The following is a 20,604-nucleotide window of genomic DNA, read 5'->3' on the forward strand; positions in this document are numbered from 1 at the left end:
TAAATAAACTGAAATTTCATACATAATATGAAGGAAGAAAAGGAGGGAAGCAATTCAATTTGAGTACTCTAATGAGCTCTGATGAGTTCAGATTTTTTTTTTTTAAGGATGAAAGAGGGTGTAAGAGGTAAAACTGAAAGCAAACACAGAAGTGAAGTATATACTTGCCATGGAAAAAAGCTAATGTCCTTTTCAGCTAAGTTTGAAAAAAAGGAGAGAAGAAATAGAAGTTCACTGCTATGACAGTTAATATAATCTTAACCTCTGACATATTAAAACTGTAGATGGTTTTACACCACAAGAGAATTCCCTGAAACATCTAACAAAACTAAGAATCTGATTCTTCCCAACTTCTATTTTGCTCTTATCCCTAGTGAGAATAATTTGCAACCCAGAAAGAATAAACAATGCAAAGATTTTACCAAAGCTCCAGAAAGACTGAGATCATAAGAGGCACTTAGCCACTTCAAATGGGTTTAAGTATCCAGATTCAAAAGAATTAGAAGCAAAGGGGTAGAAAGAATTTGCAACAATACTAGGCATCATCAATGGTTCGCTATCAGAAACAAGTAGCCTAAGTTTGGTGGAATTTATAGACACACTAGGCTTCCCTGGTGGCTCAGAGGGTAAAGAATCTGCCTGCAATACAGTAGAGGTAAGTTGGATCCCTGGGTCGGGAAGATCCCTTAAGAGAAGGGAATGGCTACCCACTACATTATTCTTGCCTGGAGAATTCCATGGACGGAGGAGCCTGGTGGGCTACAGTCCATGGAGTCACAAAGTGTTGGACATGACTGAGCGACTAACACACACACACACACACACGTAGACTTACTACTACAGGGGTAGATCAAAGGAATGGAATAAACAGAACATAATGTGAATACAGAGAGGCAATAGATAAAACACCTCATAATATTCAGACACATTAGACAGAAATAACTGGTCCTATAAAGCGGCCTCAATGTTGGTAGAAAGACCATGCATAAAGATGGTCACTTTCAAATTTATACCAATTTTAAGTTTTTTAGGAGTATATCATAGATGTTGAATACCAGTTATATAAAACATGCTTATTAAATCTACATATGATGCAGAAAAGAGACTTTAATATACTGGAAAACAGACTCAAGAGCCAAGAGAGCTAGATATATTATAAATATAGGCTAACGTAGGTAAGATTAAATATAATAGGAATAATTTAAGTTCAATCAACGCTTTCACAAGTACCAGACAGGGGAACCATGACAAGTTGACAAGTCACTGACAACCATGACAATGGCTTGACAAGTCACTGGGAAAAAAAAAAAGTTGAAGTTTTAATTGACTATCTGCTCAATGTGAGCCAAAGGCACCGTACAGCTTAGAAAATTTTGACCTGTACTAAGGCAGGTCTTAGATCAATAATAAGAAAGTAATAACTTCACTGTATCATGTTTTAAATAGCCGCTATTTCATTTTCATTGCACAATACATGTTTACTCTAAAATATAGGAAAATACAGATAAGCCAAAAAATAAAGATCACTCACAATTCCACCACTCACTAAATAATCCTATTCCTTTTCCAGAGGATTTTTCCAACCTAGGGATTGAACCCTAGTCTCCTGCATTGCAGGAAGATTCTTTACTGCCTGAGCCATCAGGGAAACCCAATAACTACATTCTTGTGCTTATCATTCCAGACTTCTTAACATACAATATAAATGTTCACACACATTTATTCTTTGTTAAAGAAAAGGATCATACTAAATATGCTGCTTTGTAATTTTTTTTTAATTCAAAATATATTAAGTCCCACTATACCCTACACTGGTCAAATGACAACTATTGCATTTTTTTAATTTCTGGTCACCATATTTGAAGAGAGTCATTGAAATTTTTGAGAATAGGAAAGAAGTATGAAAATGTTAGTTCTTAACATGCTCAGTCGCTAAGTCATGTCTCTTTTTGTGATCCTACGGACCATAGCCCACCAGGCTCCTCTGTCCATAGGATTTTCCATGCAAGAATACTGGAGTGGGTTAACATTGCCTACTCTAGGGAATCTTCCCCATCCAGGGATTGAACCCACGTCTCCTGTGACTCCTGCATTGGCACGCAGATTCTTTACCATTGAGCGACCTGAAAAGCTCCAAGTTCTTAACACCTATGCTCTATTACCACGTGGCAACTGGTTGTTAAAATCTTAGGAAAAAATAGAAGATTCATAAGAAAACAATATAGCTAAATATTAGCTGAAGAACTGCCCTGGCAAACTAAACTACTTTATACTGACCCATAAAGCCAAATTAGCACCAACTGCTGGAAATTATAGGGAGGTGAATTTCAGCTCAATAAAAGATGGATATTTTAAGTAATTAGAGCCATCAAAAAATAGAGTGGATGGATCTAGCCATTGCAGGGTTTAACAGAACTGCAATAAGTAACTGGTAAAGGATGTTATAGGTAAATTCTCTAGCTAAGAAACTGAATGAAAGGACTCCTTTGTATTTTAAGATTCTGTGATTCTATTGGAAAACTTACTATAGAAATTTACTCCTGTTGAAGGAAATGGCCACCCACTTCAGTATTCCTGCCTGGGAAATCCCATGGACAAAGGAACCTAGCAGGCTACAGCCCATGGGCTCACAAAAGAGTCTGCCATGACTTAGCAACTAAACAATAACTAATTCACGATGATAAACATTTTTGTGTTCATTGGCAGGTGTATGTCTTCTTTGACATACTGTCTGTTTTCTTATAAATAACTGAAAAGACAACAAGGCATTGGAACTTGAAAAATAAAAAAGAGAAAGAAATTTACTCCTAGTACCATGTGAAGCCAAAGTGTTAGTCACTTAGTTGTGTCAGATTCTTTGTGACCCCGTGGACTATAGCCTGACAAGATCCTCTGTCCATGGAATTGTTCAGGAAGAATACTGGAATGGGCAGCCCTTCCCTTCTTCAGGGGATCTTCCCGAAGAAGGGATTGAATCCAGGTCTCCTGCATTGCAGGCAGAGTCTTTACCATCTGAGCCACCAGGGAAACCTAAGGCCTTTAGAAATAGTCAACAAAGTGATAAGGAATTGGAGATATTTACTCTTGAAAAGTAGGAAGAGGAGGCACTAAGACCTTAAAAGTGTTGTACACAGTGTTGAGATTAAATTTATTCTGGAAAGCCCCAAAATTTAAAACTAAAAACAAAATGTAGATGTTCAAGAAAGGAAGATTTCAGCTCAAGGGAAAGGAAGGATTACTAACAAAGCTTTCTAAAATGAAAAAATAACAAACAAAAGAAATAGAGTCAAGTATTCCAGAGTTCTGTGAGAAATCACAGCACAATGATGAATACCAATGTGCTAAATGCTTTGCATTAATTTCTATACCCCATTTAACCCTTACAATAGCTCCATATGATAGGTATTCTTACTATTTCCACTTCATAGAAGAGCACAGTGAGGCTTAGAAACATATTTACTCAAGGTCATTTTTACTTTTGCTAAAAATCACAGTGTCAACCAAACATACCTGATTCGACATTATACAGCTACTGCTTAAAGCATCTTCAGAAAGAGTATCTACTGATTCTTCAAAGGGCAGTCATGAGTTGCTTTTCCAAGGATGTAAGGATTTTTAAATTATTATTCCTACCAAAAACGTGTTCAAATTAGACACATTGGCCATGTACTTTAAACTTCTGTAAATAAAACAGATTCAATGAATAAGACTTAAGGCAAGGTAAAGCAAATTTGAATCACAACACTTCAAATCCTTGCCATTACTAGTTATGTGATCTTGGGCAAGTTCTTAATCTTCCTATCTCTTTAGTGCATCATCTGAAAAATGAGGACCAACCTCTTAAGACTGACATAAGAACTGAATGAGATGATATACGCATTTAGCACAGGATCTGAGCCTATTATTACACAACACAAATAACAAAGTAGGGCAATGTTAAATCGCTTCAGTTGTGTCCGACTCTCTGTGACCCCAAGGACTATAGCTTGCCAGGCTCCTCTGTCCATGAGATTTTCCAGGCAAGAGTACTGGAGTCGGTAGCCATTTCCTCATCCAAAAGTAGGGCATGGGAGTACCAAATCTATTCCACAACTCATTCCAAAATATTTTAAAATTTTGAATTGCCTTTATGTCTGAAGGTAAAGAGATAATTTTCTATTATCTTGTAAATAAGCTTTTGATGGCAATCATCTGTGAAGTAAAATGACAACAAAATGAAGTGTGCTTTCTTAGGAATTCCATTTATGTAAAGAATCAGCCAAAGAAGATAATTTCAATTCTCATTTTCTTCAAAGGCACTATTTTAGTTGTTTATTCAATATGACATAGAAAAATGGAAGTTCAAAGGTTACTGGGTTTGATTTTGCTGTTTTACAACTTGGTTCAAACTACTCTAATGAACACGCTTTTTAAAGGTTTTTTGTTTTGTTTCCTGTATGTGTTCCCACTGTTGAGCTACTACTTCTACCTCTGACAAAACCAGCAAAACAGAAAACCTCTCATTCAAGAAGTACATTATAGTCACAATTTTCATGTTATAGTTGATGTTTACCAACACTAAATAGTTGCTATTCTATTCCTGAAATTTTACATTCTCTTTTTAAAATGACACAACTAAGAAGGCATTTAAAATATGTTTAAGTTCTATCACAAAGATAAGTTTTTTAAAACACCATTCATCTCAAAGGAATCTACTGAAGTTCTCCCTGCTCTCAAAGAATTCTTTAGTGTTTTTGCAAAGAAATTGATTATTTTTAGAAACCTCTTTCAGGATATCAGTTTCTAACCATAATGATATTTATCACTGATATGATAGCAAATATTTACTTCACCTGCAATTTAAAACTATACCCAAATAAACTGCTTCTGTATAAACTACCTGTGACTAAGGGCAATTACTAGATCTATAATCGGAAATTTGTACAAACTGTCTACCTGTGATTGAAAGTGAAAATTACTTAACAAGTGAATGCACACAAGGCTTATCACTTCGAAGACTTACTGAAAAAAAGTGCCCCATAAATATTCATTGTTCTGAAGCGAACTATCATTCCAATAAAATGCTACTGTCGACAAGTACAGATGATCATATGTGGAGCTTTCTAAAATCCCATCAATTATTTTCCAACTAAATTCATTTCACCATAACAGGAATGTTCTCATTTACCCTATTAGCCAAGACTGTAACTAACTGCATTATCTGACCACCGCAACACATGAAAACTTCTGTAAAGAACACAATGTCATCATCCAAAAGTTTGTATTAAGCACTTGTCAAAAGCAGCAAAGAACAGTTTTTAAAACTGTTAAAAACCAAGAAAATCACTTGAGCTTAAAAAATTTTTACAAATAGAGTTAGACTTCAGAGATGTTTTAGGGTAAAGATGTGAATGATGATCGATGCCTCCAAAAACATCCAGGATAAACTGAATAGCTATGATTTTAGAAACTAAATAGCTTTCCTTGAATTTTATCTAGTGAATATTCTTCAGGCTTCCTCCCCATCAATTCATCATTTAAATTAAATGTTTTTTCAAATATGTAAATCAATCCTGCTATTTCTAAGATACTGCTTGGTGAAAAAAAGACCTTGTTTTGTGTGTGTGTGTGTGTGTGTGTGTGTGTGTGTGTGTGTGTTTCCAAGCAATATTAACTCTCACCTGGAACATCTTCACATTAAAGATGTTATGTTCCATATACACTTATGTTCCATATACACTGCTATTATGTTCCATATACATCTCTATTATGTTCCATATACACCTCTATTATGTTCCATATACACTTTCCCAATCCCAACCTGGCATTCTTCATCCTGAGATACAAGTTTTACTCAGCCATGTCCAGGTGACTGAAAGTACTGCTGGAGCTGCCTAACCTGCCTCATCAAGTTTTACACACACCCTGCACTGATGACATCTCACCAGAAGGCTCACTCTCTTCATTTTGTGGGATCATATCCCACAGCACAGCAAAAGCCTTCTGCAAGAGAAGGGAAGCAGCAACCAAGGGCTGTGGCTTTTGCAGGATAATGGCATGCACGCAAAAGCTTCTCTGCCAATTTCATTTAAATAGCCGAAAAGGGAACGGTGGGGCGGGGGTGGAGGGGGGGCGGTGAGGGTAGGAGGCTGGATTCGAAACTGAAAACATGTAATAAACATTGATGGAGAGCGGGTGAGACGCAAAAAATTCTTCCAGCAACACTAGTGCTAGTGCATGTACAAGTTCTGCACCACAGCTCACAGAAAAGTAGCTACTGACGCATTGATGGAAGGCTATTTTAAATTTACTCAAAGAATCTAAGGCATCTATCTGACAGGGAGGTTCATGCCTCATCTCCATATACACATTCTGTTTTCCCACCTAATTTAAGAATGAATCGCTGGCAGCCACCAGGTGCAATAACCGTGAGGAGGAAGGACGTATTCATCACAATGCATAGCGAGGTGTGCAAACGCGGAGCCGGTTCCGGTCCTTACCTTAGCAGACTAGACAGGGGCAGGGGTCCGGATCCACCGCCCAGGATCCCTCCTTTCCTGCCAGACAGGAGTTTCTCCACCAGAGCCACATTTCCAGTGCGAGCAGCTTCCAAGAGCTCCTGGTCCTTCCCCATAGTCTCTCAACGACTCCCTCTCAGAGTCCTTTCCCTCTTCGGGTCCTCCTCCCCGCCCACCCCCACTCCCCACAAATCCAGAGCCCTCCCCGCCCCACCCTAAGATAATGCCAGAGCTCCAGCCCCTAGAGAGTCCTGCAGCCCCCAGCCGGGAACACTACTCTCCGCTCCTCTTCGGGGCGCAGCTTTTACGAGGACCAGACCATGTCTTGGAACAGGGTCTGGCTGAGCTGGGAGCCGCGACGCGCCCCCACAGCCACTCCCCTTAATTCCCGAGGCCTCGTTGCCGCGAGTGGGGTGTCAGGGGGTGGGGACCGGGGATGCTTTTCGAGAAGCGGGAGGAGGATGCTGAGGAGTGAGGAGGTCGGAGGAGGAGACGGAGACCGTCCTCGCCTGAGCGCGAGCGCCGCGAACGCCCGTGGCGGCTGCGGCCCGCGCACCCTCGCGCCCCGGCCCGGGTCTCCTCAGCTTTTGCGCCTGGCCCGCTCGTTGGTTAAGGAGGCGGCGTCTGCGGGCCGCGGCCCGCGGCGGAGAGAAGCGCGGCGGCTACGGCTCCGGCGGCAGCGGCCCGCGCCGAGGCCGCGCGGTGCGGCTGAGCTGCGGCGGGCGCGTGCCGAAGGCGGCGGCGGCTGCGGCGGTGGCGGCGGAGGCGGCTCCGGGCTCGGTAGGGCGGGCGGGCGCCCGGGTCCGCCGGCGGCGGCGGCGGCGGCGGCGCTGAGGCCTGGCGCGCGGGGCCGCGGGCGCGCGGGGGGGCGTGTGAGCACCGGCAGGTGCGGCCCGTGAGTCCGTCCGCGGGAGGGGGGCGCGGGGGGCGGGGGGACGAGGTGGGGGCGGGGCGCCGGGACGAGATTCTCTTGGTTTTCGTGGGCGGGGACCCTCCCTCCTCCAGTCTCCTTGGGAGAGGTTTAACCGTGTGAGGACTGGAGCTCTCCGGGCCTCTGCGTCTCCTCAGCCCGGCGGCCGCCGGCGCCACGCCTCGGGTCAGTCACGACGCGTGAGGAAAATCCTCCATGACCGGGATGCGAGGCCGGTGATGCTGGGGAGAAGCCCTCCTCCCACCGCTTGTGTCGGTGTCCAGGCGACTGCACCGGCTTTTCGTCCGTCCGTTTACCTGCCTGAGACCTGCCCTTGTTTTAGTTTAGTTTCAGTGGCCCTGGCCACTGAATGGTTTGTGACTGTTGCAGTTTTTCTGGGGTCTTTCATCAGCCCTCTATTTCAGTTGGGCTTTGAGGATCTGCTGACTTGTGGAAATACCAGGAAAAAGGCTCTCATTGAAAATTCCTCCACATTCACACTGGGAAAAAATATAAATGAGCACGGATTAGAGACCCACTTTAATTTGCATATTCATCAGCAATTCATTGTGTATGGTTGGCTTGATTTTGTTAGCTGCTCTCCTTGCCCGCGATGGAGAGCACGCATTTCTTTGGAAACTTCCTGTAACATCCTGTGCTTTGCCTTGCCCTTGGAATAAACATAAATGTTAACTTGTTGATAACCAGTTGGGAGGAAAGAGACATAAGAGGCACTTTCCTCATAACTCAGTGAACTGGATATTACTACCATATATCCATTTTGGTAATGAGGAAATATTGGCTCAAAGCGTTAATTAAATTTCTCAAGATACTGCACAGTAAGTGGCTGAAAGAATTGGACCACAGAACTGACTCACTGACTCCCAATGCACCTTACTGCCCCCATGAAAAAATTAAGTGGACAGACAATAATGGTCAAAGACATTTCATGAGCAGTTACTAGGGACCAGGTACTATTCTGTTTTTCGTCTGTTGTCTTAACCTTGTAACAATCCCATGAGATGGATACCGCTTTTATCTTTATTTTAAAGATGAGCTCAAAATCATGGGGCTAGAAAGTGAGCCAAGACTCAAATACAGGACTGCCTGCTACAGGCAGAAATTTTAAGTAAATGGGAAAAACTTAAAAGACATTCAGGGATAAGCAACAAGTGTAGTTTTAAATTTTTCATGAAATTTAGTATTCTGAGATTTTATTTGAATGGCTCAAAGTAATAGATATATTATGGCTAAAGGAAGTCGATTTTGAGCTAGATTTTTGTTTTTTAATCTGTTTTAATAGTAAGATGATATTATATATGATAATAATATGATCTCTGACATACTAAGACTAGACCAGTTAAAGAAACAAGAGGTAAGGAGCCATTAATTTCATTTTGAAAATGGCATGGAGAAATCCTTCTTCCACTTTCCTAATGTTGCCACCTAAGCAAAACACATCTTTCCCAGAATAGACTGTAAGTATTCAGATGGTCAGAGCTGAAAGTAACCCGTAGTTTTGAAAGCAACAACAGTTAATCATGACTGAGTTAGTTATCAAGAAGGTTAACCCCCAATGGGAAAACCATTAGTAATGATTTACTAAGTCAGTTCCGCTGCTTCATATACTCTAGTGGTATGATACTCAAAGCCAGTTTTCAACTCCAAACTCTTTGTAGTTACATCATTGTTTCTTGTTGAAGAGGACAAAGGCTTGACTGCATGGGAACTAACATGCAAACAAAAAGTAAAAACATTCTTCCAAAAATCTGAAGAAGCCATGGACTTCCTAGGTAGATTAAGAATCTACCTGGCAATGCAGGGGACACTCCCTGCAGGGTTCAATCCCTGGTCCCAGAAGATTCCACATGCCCTGGGGCAACTAAGCCAGTGCGCTTCAAATACTGAGCCCTCAAACCTAGAGTCCACAGTGAGGAAGAGGAAAAGATAATGTCCCATAGCATCACATTAGCAACTGAGCTAAGATAGGATAACTCTGTGATTTAGGGAGTAGATTTGGAAAATATCTGCTTTATCTCCACCTTGAGCTCTATAGTTACTCTGTGTAACTGGGACTATGATAGGCTGTGGGACAGAAGTTAGCAGCTCCAGGCTACAAAATACTATGAAGATATTAGACATCTGAATAGAACACCAAGTTCTAAGTTTCTCCATTCTATGTAAATTTGTCTCCTCATGCCTATATGGCACAAATTCTGCCCTTCATTATCTTCCTGAGGAGACCCAGACATCAAGCATGTTAGCAGTCTTTCTAAATTTATGGTTGAGTATTGAAGGCCATGGAATGTCAATCACCCATCTTCTCCAAGTTCTAACCAACTGAGAGTAGACATAAGGAACCAAATGAGCATCATCTATCAGAAGTTTTTTCCTCTCTAGGGAAATTTGATGTGGAAAAATAAGAGCGCCTCCAAGATCATCACGGGCTTCCCTGGTGGCTCAGCAGTAAAGAATCTGCCTGCAATGCAGAAGATGCAGGTTTGATCCCTGGGTCAGGAAGACCCCCTGAAGAAGAAAACGGCTACTCACTCTATAGTATTCTTGACTGAGAAATCCCATGGACAGAGGAGCCTGGTGGGCTACAGTCCATGGGATTGCAAAAGAGTTGGACATGACTTGGTGACTTAACAACAAGACCATCATGTCACATAACATTCCACCACTATCCTGCTGATTCTATCATTAGCTTCCTCCTCTCTCAGCCCCCCTGCCTGTGTGCTCCTACCTTTGAAAACCTGTATTCCCTACAGGTGACCCAGTACACAGCCCACTGAAAAAGGTAGTCTTGTCTCGAAACTATTTTTCCTCACAGAAGGAAACCCCTGAAATTCCAAAAATAATTTTTCACTGTCTCTTTTTATTTCCCAGTGAGGAAAAGGGCTAGCATCCCAATAAACCTATTATGCAATCTCTCAGGGGTGTCTAAGAAGACACAAAGAACACAGTATCCATTTTGGAATCTCATCTCTCTCAAGGGCTAATCTCAACCTACCTCATTCTTATACCCCATCCTCTATTTCTATCTCTCTCCTACACACGGGTCACAGACTTTTTTGGTAAAGGAGCAGAGACTAAATATCTTTAGGTTTATGGGCACTATCGCACTACACTCAGCTCACCATTGTAGCATGAAAGTTCATGTGTATGTGCTAAATTGCTTCAGTCATGTCGACTCTTTGTGACCCTATGGAATGTAGCCCGTGAGACTCCTTTGTCCGTTGGATTCTCCAGGCAAGAGTACTGGAGTAGGTTGCCAAACCCTTCTCCAGGAGATCTTCCCAACCCATGGATTGATCATGCATCTCCTATGTCTCCTGCATTGGCAGGCGATTCTTTACCACTAGTACCACCTGGGAAGCCCTGTAGTCATAGGCAATATTCAAAAATGAGTGTGGCTGTGAACCCATAAAACTATCTTTCTGGATACTGAAATGTGAATTGTGTATACTTTCCATGTGTCATAAAATATTCTTTTGACTCTTTTTCAACCATTTTAAAATGCAGAAACCAGTTTACTGGCCATATAGGCTATGGGTAGGATTTGGTCCATGAGCCATAAGCCTACAGATTTAGGAATGACTTATTCGAAAGCAGCAAATCCTCTCTAATTCTCTTCTATCTCAAGGAAAATCCTTTCTTGAAGTGAAGACTTGTCATCAGAGGAGACATTTAAACTGAGGCTTGAGAAATATATGGCAAAGGGAAGCAGGAAGTGAAGAAAGAGTGTTCCATGCAGAAAGCTGTTTTGGAATCAGTAGGTAGAATTACTCTCAGAACTAAATCCCTATGTCACTTCCTGCCGTCTTTTTCTTTACCTCTGTTTCTACCTTGTTTTATTCATTCATATCTCCCAATCATTCTTGCATTGTTTATGAAAATTAAGTTTGTTATTGTTGTTGAATGTTCTTAATTTCAAAATTAAAGTATTTACAAACACTTTTTCTAAAAATAAAGTTGCTTTTTCATTTGTATATGGTCTCTGATTCCTTTTTAACTGATGATATTTGCCCACTTCAAAGGAGCTTCCCTCTTTCTTTACATGAAAAACACTAAAATAAATAAACCATGGCTTGTTCATTTTTAAATATCTATGTATACATTATGGATCAATGAATAGGGATGGGAGTTAGTTGCATGGAACAACTTAAAAACAAAGCTAAGCTGAATATGAAAAAAATGAATGGTTAATTATATCTATAATTGTCCAGCATACATATGCTTTTTAATTCTCTTACACTAACAAAGAAACATGTGCAACCAATTCTCTATTTATTTGCCACAATCCAAAGTCCTCCCACCTTCCATATTCATGGACCAGCTTCTTCCTATTACCCAGCTGAGGTCCAAGCCTGCCAACTGGGGGACCAAGCTGGGCTGGATTTGCAGCCAAGAACAGAAGGGGAGTAATTATGAGATTTTCCTGGACTTAGTAGCTAACATTATCTGACTAAATGTGTCATCTTCTACATTGGTACCTAAATGCTTTCCAAAGCACTTTTTCCACAAATTACAGTTTTATAATTTAAATACACACAAACATACAATAGAACTATGGTCAGAAGACCTGGGTTTTGATCGTAGTGTGACCTCTTCTGAGGTTAGAAGCCTTCTAGAGCCATCAGTCCACAGAGAAGAGTAATACATACCTTTACAAGTATGTCAGTTTGTTACCCTGCTGCAACAAAGTACCACAGACTGGGTGGCTTAAACACAAGAAATTTATTTCCTCACAATTCTGGAGACTAGGGTCTGAAATCAAGTTGAAGGCAGTGTTGGCTTCCTTTGAGGAGTCCTTCTTTGGCTTATAATAGCAGTCTTCTTCCTATGCTTCACATAGTCCTCTATGTGCGTATGTCCTAATATCTTCTTTCTTGTAAAGGCGAAAGTCATGTTTGGTTATGGCCATTCTAATAATCTCACTTCAACTTTACTTCTTTAAAGACCCCATCTCCACATACAGCCACATTCTGATGTACTGGGCCTTAGGACCTCAATATATGAATTTGGAGAGAATACAATACAGTCAATAAGACAGTTGATGAATGTTTTGAGGATCAGATTGAATGAGATCAAAAAAGTGAAGGTATTTGGCTCTTAGTAGATATTTTATAAGTGCCAATTAAATCTAAACAAGTAATTTTTAAAGTATCCATTTTATATAATTATTTACTACAATTTTATAGTATCTATATCTAATGTAATATTTTCCAGAAACATCTGATGTTGGTAATAGATTTTAAATAAGAAATCTATACTTCTTATAGGGATGCACAACTGCAATCCTATAATAAAGTAATTCAAACTCTTGAGTTAATTCCTTTGCTGCCTTTGAGGTTCAGCAGTAACCATGGAGAAATTACTTCCCTTCAGTATCCATGTGATCATACTGCTCATAAAAATCATAAAAATTTTCTCTTTGGGGGAGTTCTGAGTATTTTAAAGAAAGCCAAAGTGAAGCCGCTCAGTCGAGTCTGACTCTTTGCCACCCCATGGACTGTAGCCTATCAGGCTCCTCCCTCCATGGGATTGTCCAGGCATGAGTACTGGAGTGGGTTGCCATTTCCTTCTCCAGGGGATCTTCCCAACCCAGGGATCAAACCCCGGTCTCCCACATTCCAGACAGATGCTTTCACCTCTGAGCTAATTGGAGTTAATTTTCTTCAAGGCCCTGTATCTAAAGAGTCAAAATTTTAAGTTTGATAGTTTGACTCATATCCAAGATGTGTGTAAATGTGTAATATGTGTTTCCTATGCATGTAGAAAAACTGTAAAAATAGAAAAATCCTGCATAATACTAATACTTTAATAATCAATAAATACCATATCAATAAATGCATTATTACTGTAATTCATACATAAAAAATAGATGAAACTCTCAATACTTTTGAAGGGACTAGTCTGGGCAGGGGCTTCCCAGTGACTCAGCAGTAAAGAATCCGCCTGCAATGCAGGAGACCAGGTAGGAAATGGCAACCCACTCCGGCATTCTTGCCTGGGAAATCCCATGGACAGAGGAACCTGGCAGGCTACAGTCCAAAGGGTCACAAAGAGTTGAACATGACTTAGGGACTAAACAACAACAGTCTAGGCAGGAAAGAGAAAAGAGAAGGACCTCTCCAATACTTTCATCACTGAATTACTTTTCTTAAAAACTATCAGCTCCAGTTTTATGATGATTTTTAGTAGCTATGAAGTGTTCATTTAATAAACAAATATCACATATACTAATAAAAAAATACAGATATCACTTGAATCAAGTAAGTTTGCTCTATGATTCTTAGCGAAGGAGAACAAAGAAATCAATTACAGAACCTGCAACCTGAAACAAGCATTTCACTTGTATGTTGGAATATGCTGTTTCAGGTGAAGGAAACTACATGCAAAGTAGATGGCTGGAGCCCAACTTGATAAGAAAAACATTGTAAACACCTGGAGTCTAGAAAAAAGAGAAAAAATGAAATTACTTTCTAGTATCTATAATTATAGAGGCAGCATGGAGAAAATTTCAGAGTCAAGGGAATTTGGGAAAGATAGGAAATACTGAGCAATTCAAACTGCTAGAGTAGGTAGGGATTCAGTGAACTACTTCTCTTAAAGTGAAATAAAGATCAGCACATTAAAAACACCCCCCACATAAAACTTTTAAAACTCATTTTTTTGTATACTGTCTTCTCTCGATATACATCACTTATACTTGTAAGAATGTGACAAGATTAAAAAACAGAAAATCCACTCCCATTCCCTTTCCACTTGGTCTTCACCTTCAGCAACCCATGCCCCATCAGAAAAAAAAAAAAAAAATCAAGTATTTCATTTGTCGGGCTTCCCAGGTGGCATGGTGGTAAAGAATCCACTCGCCAATGCAGGAGATGCAAGAGATCTAGGTTCAGTCCCTAGGTATGGAAGATCCCCTGGAGTAGGAAATGCAACCCATTCCAGTATTCTTGCCTGGAAACTTTCATGGACAGAGGAGCCTGGTGGGCTACAGTCCATAGGGTCACAAAGAGTCAAAAATGACTAAGCAACTAAGCACACACATTTCATTTGTCAAAGGAGGTACCTGGTAAATAACCTTAAAATCCTGGGCCCTTAAGAGAAGGATGAGGCGTTTCAATTCTGGAATTGAGGCTAATAGGGTTCCTCACCTCACTTCCTATCCTGGGATAGAAAATTGAGACCATTCACACTCATAGCCTAACTATTGGCACTGAGAACTGAGGTCACCTGTGTCAAAATGACAAATTTACTCCAGGCAATTCTTTTCTAGGAAGACAATTCTATGAAATAGTAAATAATTTCACCGTTTCCTTCAGGAACTTCTTAAAATGAGGTATAATATTTCATCTTCTCATTTTCCCATATTCTTCCTAATTTTTTAAGCTTGCTTTATATTTTGAACTAAGAGGCAAATGATTATTTTCAAGATAATTGTCATAAAATAAATGGCATTTTGAAGATAAGATTTAACTTCAAGTCATTTTATGTTACATTTAGCTAAAAGGAAAATTTTCTCTCCCCATCCCACAATATTTTTTTTTATATACAGCCCTGGAATTTTTATTTTAAATGTTAAGTGACTGTTATACGTCTACTTAAATTACTTTTAATACAATTCACAAGCTATTATTCCTGAAAACCATTTCTGAAATTTTCTGAAATGCATTGACAGTTGGCAATGTGTTCATTTCTTTGTTAACAGAAATGCCATTATTTTGGACTGCTCCTAAAGTCATATAATTAGAAATTTTGGTCCAGAACAAGAAGGAAACAAAAAATGTATTCATCTAATAGTAGATGATAATAGGTAGAGGTGGCAAAGATGATGATAAGTAATAAACAACTAAATATAGACATTCATTTTACATTTTTATTCCATGTGTAAATTATTCTATTAATTTTAGCAAATAATACACTATATTTTTCAGTGACTTAACCAACACATCTCTTAAAAATGTCTATAACTTTAATGTATAGACATTATGATCTCAAAATGAGCTGTACAAAATGTATTTTTATTATTTACACGTTCCTGAATGTGTTATAGACATATGAGATTAAGAGACAACTAAACTTCAAATAAATGAATTTTACTATAAAGTTTACTATTAAATTCATAATCCCACAATTCATAGTCTGTTACTCAAATCATGATAAATATCAAATTATTTATAGTATGATTAAGATTTTAAAATATTAAAACTAGACTGCACAAAGATAATTATGTTTTGTAGAAAATGGATTGGTAGGCATTTTATTTTTTTTAGGCATTTTAAATTGATGCTTATCAGCAACAAATTTTTTGCTGAATAACAATTATCTTTGTTAAAAAAACTCCCTTGAGGCTTAATGTATATACTTTTAAGATCATTTTGAAGCATATTTATATAACATAAAATTCATCCATTTTAAGTGTAAAGTAGTATGGTTTTAGTAAGTATATAGAGCTGTGCAACTACTACAGGAGTAAGCTTTGGAACACTTTACTCACCCTCCCAAAATCCCTCATTCCCCTTTGTGATCAAGCTGTTCCTCACCCCCCAGCCTCAAGGCAAGCACTGGTCTGTCTTCTGCTGTTGTATTTTGCTTTTTCCAGGACTTCACATTCATATTTCCTATGTCTTTTGTGTCATTTAGTTTCTTACTTGTCATTATGTTTGTAAGATATTTCTACATTGTTCTGTGTGTCAATCGTTTATTTTGCTTTATTTGCAGTTGTATTCTGTTGAATGCATATGCCACATTTTGTTCACACATGGACCAGCTGATAGGTATTTGAGTGTTCCTATTGTTTGGTTACTATGAATAATGCTGCTATGAACATTTGTGTACAAGTCTTTGTGTGGACATATATTTTCATGTTACTAAGGTAAACCCGTAGGAGTAGAATCACTGCGTCATGTAGTAGGTGCATGTTTCAATTGTCAAGACACTGAGAAAACTGTATCCAGTAGCTGAACCACTTTGCACTTTCACTAGCAGTGTATGAGAGTTTTGGTTGTACCATATCTTCACCAACACTTGACGTTTCAGTCTTTTTGAGAAATTCTACTATGAGTACAGTAGTATCTTACTGTGGTTTAAATCTGCATGTCCTTAATGACCAATCAAGTTGGACATCTTTTTGTGAAGTACCTGTACAGATCTTTTCCAGTTCTTAAAATTGATCATTGAGTTGTACAATTTCTAAATTAGATCTGGACACAAGTCCCTTGTCAGATATATGCTTTACACATATTTTTTCCCCAAGCTGTAGCTTGCCTTTTCATTTTCTTAATGATATCAATAAGCAAAAAATTTTAATTTTTTAAAGTCTGTTTATCAGTTTTTAAATTTATGGTTCATGCTTTTTGTGTATTGTCTCAAGGTCACAAGTTTTTCTCCTATACTTTGTTCTGCTCGATGTATGTGGTTTTGCTGTTACATTTAGGCCGGTGATCTATTTTGAATTAATATTGGTATATGGAGTGAAGAGAGATTAAAGTTCATTCGTTTTCCATGTGGGTATATAGTTATTCCAGAAACATTTCTTGAAAAGCCTATTCTCTTCCAATTGACATTCTTTGATACCTTTACTGAAAATAAACTGACCACATAAGTATAGGCCCATATCTGGATGCTCAGTTCTGTTCCATTGATCTATATGTCTATCCTTAATCCTGCAAAACAGGATAATGTTTAGAAAAAACTAATCATGTTCAATACCTTTCACTGAAACATACAATTTCTCTAAATTTAAATATAATAATAGGCAAACAAGGATGATTAATCTTTCTTTACAATGTATTCTTTACTACTGTCTAAAACAAAAGTGATAATTATTAGATCATTTTGGATATTTTTACTAGATGTGGAAAAAATAAAAGGAAAAACCTATTGTCTGTGGTAGTAAACTCTTATTAACTACTGTGAAGGGTAAATTCATTAAGAAGAATAATTTCCAAATTTAAGAGGGTTAAATAAATATGATTATGAGAAAACTAAAGCATAGTAAGAATACACATAGTTCTATTAAACTGGTAAAGTCTTTAACCACAGATGAATTACAACCATGGGTATAAAACATAATATTAGGTGATGTAATGACAGAATCATTGTCAGTAATTTTGAGAAATGGAAACCACAAGACATGATAGAAGACTGAAGATGCACAGATGTTTTCATTTTCAAAACATAAAAAAATAGATTCTAGAAACTGAAGGCTAATAAGCATAATATCTAAAGCTGGTAAAATTAAAGAAAAAGATATATTTTATCAACAATTTTTTCAAATAATCATTGGGAGATAAAATAATTTTTCACCAAACTAAATCCCTTAAATTACACACCTGAAAATGACTATCACAGATCCTGAATTACTGTGACTAGTAAATATCTTTTTTTTTTTTTAAGTAAAGCAATCTCTTTCATGGGAAAGGAGAGTTTACTGTTTTCTGATAATCACAGGAAAATACATTTATCCAGCTCTAAGATTTCAGGAAGATGCCTTCACATGCATATACCTTTTAAGTATATATCTGACAGATGTTGGAACTAAAGACTAAGAGTTTTGTAAAATATAGATTGTATGACCAGTAAATAATGCAATGGACTCTCAACTTGAGTCAGGTCCTGACTTTGATGTATATACTCTTCCCATATGTTACAATTTCTTTGGTTAATCCAAAGACAAAGTAAAGCAAACTCAAACCTTTCTCTGAGAAATCATACAATGAAAAGAAAGAAAATAAATGAGGTAAACAAACAATGGTATCCAAACAAAATTATTTTTAAAATATTGTATACAATTCTAGATTTAAAAAACAGAAAAACTTGGGACTTCCCTGGTGGTCCAGTGGCTAACACTCTGCGCTCCCAATGCGGGGGGCTGGGTTTCAAGCCCTGATCAAGGAACTAGATTCCACGTGCCTCAACTAAGAGAGTTCACAAGCCTCAACTAAGGCATGGTTCAGCCAAATAAATAAATAAATAAACATATAAAAATAAATATTAAAAAAGTAGAAAAACTTGCTGAATGGTACTGTTCTCAAATTATCAAAATTGATGCCTCCTTCTCTGTGCATGGTAAGCCTAGAGACATCAAGCATGCATGTACACGCTCAGTTGCTCAGTCGTGTCTGACTCTTTGTGACTCCATGGACTGTGGCCCACCAAACTCTTCTGTTCATGGAATTTTCCAGGCAAGAATACTGCAGCAGGTTCCATTTCCTCTTCCATGGGATCGTCAGCCGAGGGACTGAACTCACATCTCCTGTATCTCCTGCATTGGCAGGTGAAGTCTTTACCACTGAGCCACCTGGGAAAGGGACAACAAGTATAGACTAAGAAATACCCAGAAGTGGAATATGTGAATTTTGAAGTTCAGGGAAGAGTTAAGGCTAGTAATATGAACCTGGACCAGTCAGTCATTTGTGATATTTAAATCCATGAGACTGAAGAGATCACTAGGAAGTGAGTATAGACAGAGAAGATCAACAAGTGGGTCTTGGGACATTTGGGAACATAAGGGAGATTCATTAAGCAAGACTGATTGGAGGCAGCCAGGGAAGTGAAGAGGAAAACAGAAGGACTGGGTCCTGAAAACTAAATGAAGTGTTTCAACAGGTGGAAATGGTCCACTGTGTTAAATGCTTCTGAGAGAGCAGATCAGATAAGATCGAGACTTGAAGCAAAGTGGAGATGGGACAAGAACAGTTTCAGAGAAAAGACAGGGACAGAACCTAACTGGAGTTGGTTCAGGATAAAATGAGAAGGGACAAAACAGAGACAGACAGTACTTTTAAGAGTTTTTCTATAGAGAGGAGCAGAAAAAAAAAATCAGAAGTTGAAGGGCAATATATGATCAATGGGCATATTGTTTGTTTTTTAGGTTGAGAAATTTTACAACATGTTTCTAAGTTGGTAAAAAAAAAATAATCCTATAGAAAAAGAAAAATTGATGATGTAAAAGAGAGGGGAAAACATTTTAGCAGAAAAAGCCTGGAGTGGTTTAGAAATAATAGTATTTGGTGCACAAATGGAGGATTTGGCGTGAGTTGGCAGTCCATCCATTTCACTCAAGCAAGGCAGTGTATACAGGTACAGATGTTGTTTGACCAATAGATTTAAGGAGGGTTTTAGGAAGCAGACACTGAGAAAAGTGAGGAACCTAAAATGATTACTGGGGAGTGACTTCTATGAAAGGAAAAGACATGGGTTGGGAGAGCCATCAGACCACTATGTAAATAAATTAAAAAAAAAAAAACTACTAAGCTATCATTTTTTTAAAGACATATTCTCAGACATAAAGATACTTAGAAAAAATATACTACACATACAACTGTCCAGAAATTTTTTCTTGAAAATATGACAAATGATTGAGCAAATAATCAAAACAACTCGCAGAGGGGAAATCGTGTTATGAAATGGCTGGTAATCAAGTAAAACAAAATTAAGTCTAATTACTTGTTTTTAGTAAATATCTCTGCAACTTATATTAAAAACCAAAGGCTTAGATAACATTTAAGCTGGGATCTGAAAACAATATTTAGACAGATGAAGAACTGGGAGAAGAGCATTACAGACAGAAGGAACAACATGGGAGCATTTCCTTAAGCCTGGAATGGAGATAAGCACAAATTAGATGGGACAGGAATCAGATCATGCTGTCTTGCAAGCCATGTTAAAGATTTGGAGATTTAAGTATACTGAACATTGGTCATATATTTTAAGTAGAGGACTGACATATCTGCACTCTATTTTAAGCAGATCATTCTGGTTGCTCTTTAAAAAGGCAGGTGGGAGGCTGGGCAAGGATGAAAACTGAGTGGCTATTGAAAGTAAGAAATCATGCTGCTTGGACCGGGAAGGAATGTAGAGAAGTAAGAAGTGGTAAGCAATTGATAAATTGGAACTCTGTATAGAGAGGCTCAATAGGACAAGCTGATGGACTGCATGTACATGAAGAAAAGCTAAAGGAGACTGTAGAAACAAAGATGCAGAATTTTGACTGGGAGGGTGCTAGGGCTGTTTACTAAAATGAGAAACAAAAGATTATCATGGTGGATGTTAGCATGGGGAAGAGAAACGGGGACCAAGAGCTCTACTTTGAACATTTTAAGTATGAGATGCTTTGGAAACATCCAAACAAAGATGTTAAGAAGTTCAGGATAGTGGTCTGAGTAGAAGATACATTTTTGG

At 38.5% G+C, this 20,604-nt stretch overlaps 1 protein-coding gene across 5 annotated transcripts in view; it reads right to left on the reverse strand.

Annotated features, from left to right (window-relative positions):
- Nucleotides 1–6,627, reverse strand: part of ANKS1B (ankyrin repeat and sterile alpha motif domain containing 1B) — a 1,156,475-nt gene extending 1,149,848 nt beyond the window's left edge. For all 5 annotated transcript variants that reach the window (XM_060413093.1, XM_042247116.2, XM_042247115.2 and 2 more), the window contains exon 1: nucleotides 6,480–6,627. In XM_060413093.1, coding sequence (XP_060269076.1) covers nucleotides 6,480–6,613 — 134 coding nt within the window. In that variant the 5' untranslated portion in view covers nucleotides 6,614–6,627. The remainder of the gene's footprint in view (nucleotides 1–6,479) is intronic.
- Nucleotides 6,628–20,604: the final 13,977 nt, after the last annotated feature.

The sequence above is a fragment of the Ovis aries genome, chromosome 3, assembly GCF_016772045.2.
Source record: "Ovis aries strain OAR_USU_Benz2616 breed Rambouillet chromosome 3, ARS-UI_Ramb_v3.0, whole genome shotgun sequence".
Taxonomy (NCBI): domain Eukaryota; kingdom Metazoa; phylum Chordata; class Mammalia; order Artiodactyla; family Bovidae; genus Ovis; species Ovis aries.